Source organism: Myodes glareolus, chromosome 4, assembly GCF_982192425.1.
Source record: "Myodes glareolus chromosome 4, mMyoGla1.1, whole genome shotgun sequence".
Classification (NCBI taxonomy): Eukaryota; Metazoa; Chordata; class Mammalia; order Rodentia; family Cricetidae; genus Myodes; species Myodes glareolus.
In genome coordinates, this window is record NC_142029.1 from 90,194,974 (window position 1) to 90,197,552 (window position 2,579).

Here is a 2,579-nt window from a genome sequence, read left to right on the forward strand (position 1 = left end):
GATCTTGACTGTATGAAGGATATCTAAGAGATTCTTCAAACACTGCTCTGGGTATATCAGTCACATTTCTAGACATGGTTTGAATACGAAGTCTCTGACCTAATTAATCTATCGAAGCCATAAACACATTCAAATTTTGCATACATTATAAATTACAGACTGAAATGAGAAAGCAAGGACCGTGGGCTTGGAGGGTCTATCCTGTCCTGGTCCCTTCCTACTCTGCTCAGCTATGAATCCTACATGCCATGATATGAGTTGCTCCGATCCTCTACATCCTCTCCGAAATGATGAAAATTTCTAAAATCATGAACTAAACATGATCATCGCTCCATAATATTGTTTTACTCAGGTCACAGCAGTGAGAAACCAGATAGCTTATGTCTTCAATTCAATGTATAAGAATGGAGTGAGATACTGAAATTTATGTCTGCTAGAACCTTGGCAGAAGAGGCGCCACTAACCTGAAGACACACAAAGGCATGTGAGCTCTGTGATATTCGCTAATATTAGATCACTGTTGATAAAAATAAAACTGAAGTGAATAGGGGAAAGTTTGGCAAATATCCGTTAGTGATTGAAGGATGGATGAAAAAAAAGGAAGGACAAAAAATCTAAAAAGTAGAAGCAGTTGGGAGATGGGGAGCAGAGAACATTGCTCTATTCCCAACTGAACAATTGAACCATCAGCAGCTGATGCTGATCCATGTAGGTGCCAGGGCTTGGGCAGTGCAAGGAACAGATGATTCAGGGTCATGAGCTTTGAGAACACAGCGAAGGAATAAGGACTCACCTGCAGCAGAACTGGGCAAGGAAAGGCCCAGCCTCTAAAACTCATTACACAAAGATTGGTCGTTGCAACATGTAAAGTCCAGTGTGAGGCCATGATGGGTAAAAGTCCTATTTAAGCAATGAGAAGAGCAATCCTGCTGCCCAAAGAGGATCTCATTACCTGTACAAGAAATATAACAATGGTTAGCCCTAAATATTTGTAAAATCAGAGTCTCAGAAAAGGAGGACAATTAGGCTCCCTAGTGAAATGAATGCCAGCCACACTGAGGTGATTATAGTTATCTCCTATTGTTCTGTAATCTGGCTTGAAGCCATGCCTTCAATTTCCAAATTGCTTACTGGAATATTTCAGTTCAAATCCTCACAACCCTGAATATGTTTTCCAGAAAGCTATAAAGGCCATCCAGAGACCGTACTCAAAAAAGTATCTTCGTCTGGCAAAGAAAGATAGACAACCAGTATCAAATGGAAAGAAAACTTGTCCTGATTTTACACAGAAACACTGCCTTCCATAGTCTCTGCTTTGTCCTCAGGAGTGTAAAGAGAGCTGATTGATGCCTGAGCAGCAAACAGGGTCATCCCAAGATCTCCCAGTCTGGACATACCTTTAGACACTACCAATATGCCACATTCCTGGCCATCTTTAGCCTCACACGTGCTTTCTCCTTTCTCACACTCTCCATCAGAGTTTAGCATGTCACACTGCAAGCATGTCAGAGCTGAAGAGACAAAACCAAATATAAGAGGTTCATTCAGAGCAGCCCATCAAGCATCAGGCAGGAGCTAAGCCTATTGCTATCATCTGTGAAAAAGAAACAATTAAAGAAAGAGCTAGATGTAGGAGGAACCGAACTCTAAAGTGTAGCCCATGACCTTAGGAAGGACTTGAGAAGAGCAAAGTTTCTCCACTACAAGTATTGTAAATGGACTGGGTTGTGAGGAAGAAGATCAAAGCTCTGGTGTAGGGAGCTTGAGACTACCTCCTATGAGCAGAGAAGCGCTCCCATCACTTTCTAATCTTCATCCTGTCATAAACCTTCCTTACATCATTTCCAATACAATTTTAAGCCTATACACAGGTAATTTGAGGAAATGAGAATGTTTGCTAAGAAATGTTTGCTAAGAACAAAGAGGTGAACTAAACAACCAAGAGAAAGGACACCAGGAGTAGAGGCACAACAAGGGGAAGAGGAATAGGAAAAGCCCATACTGTGTACAACAGAGCGAAGGGAAGGATGGAGAGGAGAGGAAATGCAGATGAAGGCTGTGGGTCCATGTATAAAAGGAGTCAGGTCTTACATCTTATTCCTGACCTCCCAAACCCAATGCCCTTCGACAGTATCTATGCCCACCAGCAATGGCCCCTTCCATCTGCCAGGATCTCACCTTGCAGGAAGCCCACCACTAGGGAGAGGCCCAGCAGAAGCAGCAGGAAATGCTTTCCCATGGCAGTGGGATCCCAAGTGAAGAGAGCAGCAGAGAGCTAGACTCAAGGCCTAGCATCAACAGTGCATGCTTATATAAGAACTCAGGCTAGAAGGGGAATCCAATGGGATCCCAAGACAGTGGACTGAGCAGATAGCCTGAGGGAAGCACAGAACCTAAGTGCTTTACTATGCCTGCTCATTTTCACACTCCTACCCCATGGTTCAGGTCCTTCTGCATTCTTGTCCACATCTTTATTTCACTAACTATCAATTGGGAATGAATAGTTGTGATAACGTAGGAACTTTGAGACTGGGAGGCTGATTAGCCTACAGGGAGCTACACATACTAGGCTATGACAT

At 43.1% G+C, this 2,579-nt stretch overlaps 1 protein-coding gene across 1 annotated transcript; it reads right to left on the reverse strand.

Moving 5' to 3' along the window:
• Positions 1 to 827: 827 nt before the first annotated feature.
• Positions 828 to 2,239, reverse strand: LOC148122391 (prostate and testis expressed protein 14-like). The gene is made up of 3 exons (XM_087905096.1): positions 2,179 to 2,239; positions 1,398 to 1,511; positions 828 to 952 (listed from the first exon to the last, which is right to left on the reverse strand). The coding sequence occupies exons 1-3, from the start codon at positions 2,237 to 2,239 to the stop codon at positions 828 to 830; spliced, it is 300 nt and encodes a 99-aa protein (XP_087761222.1).
• Positions 2,240 to 2,579: the final 340 nt, after the last annotated feature.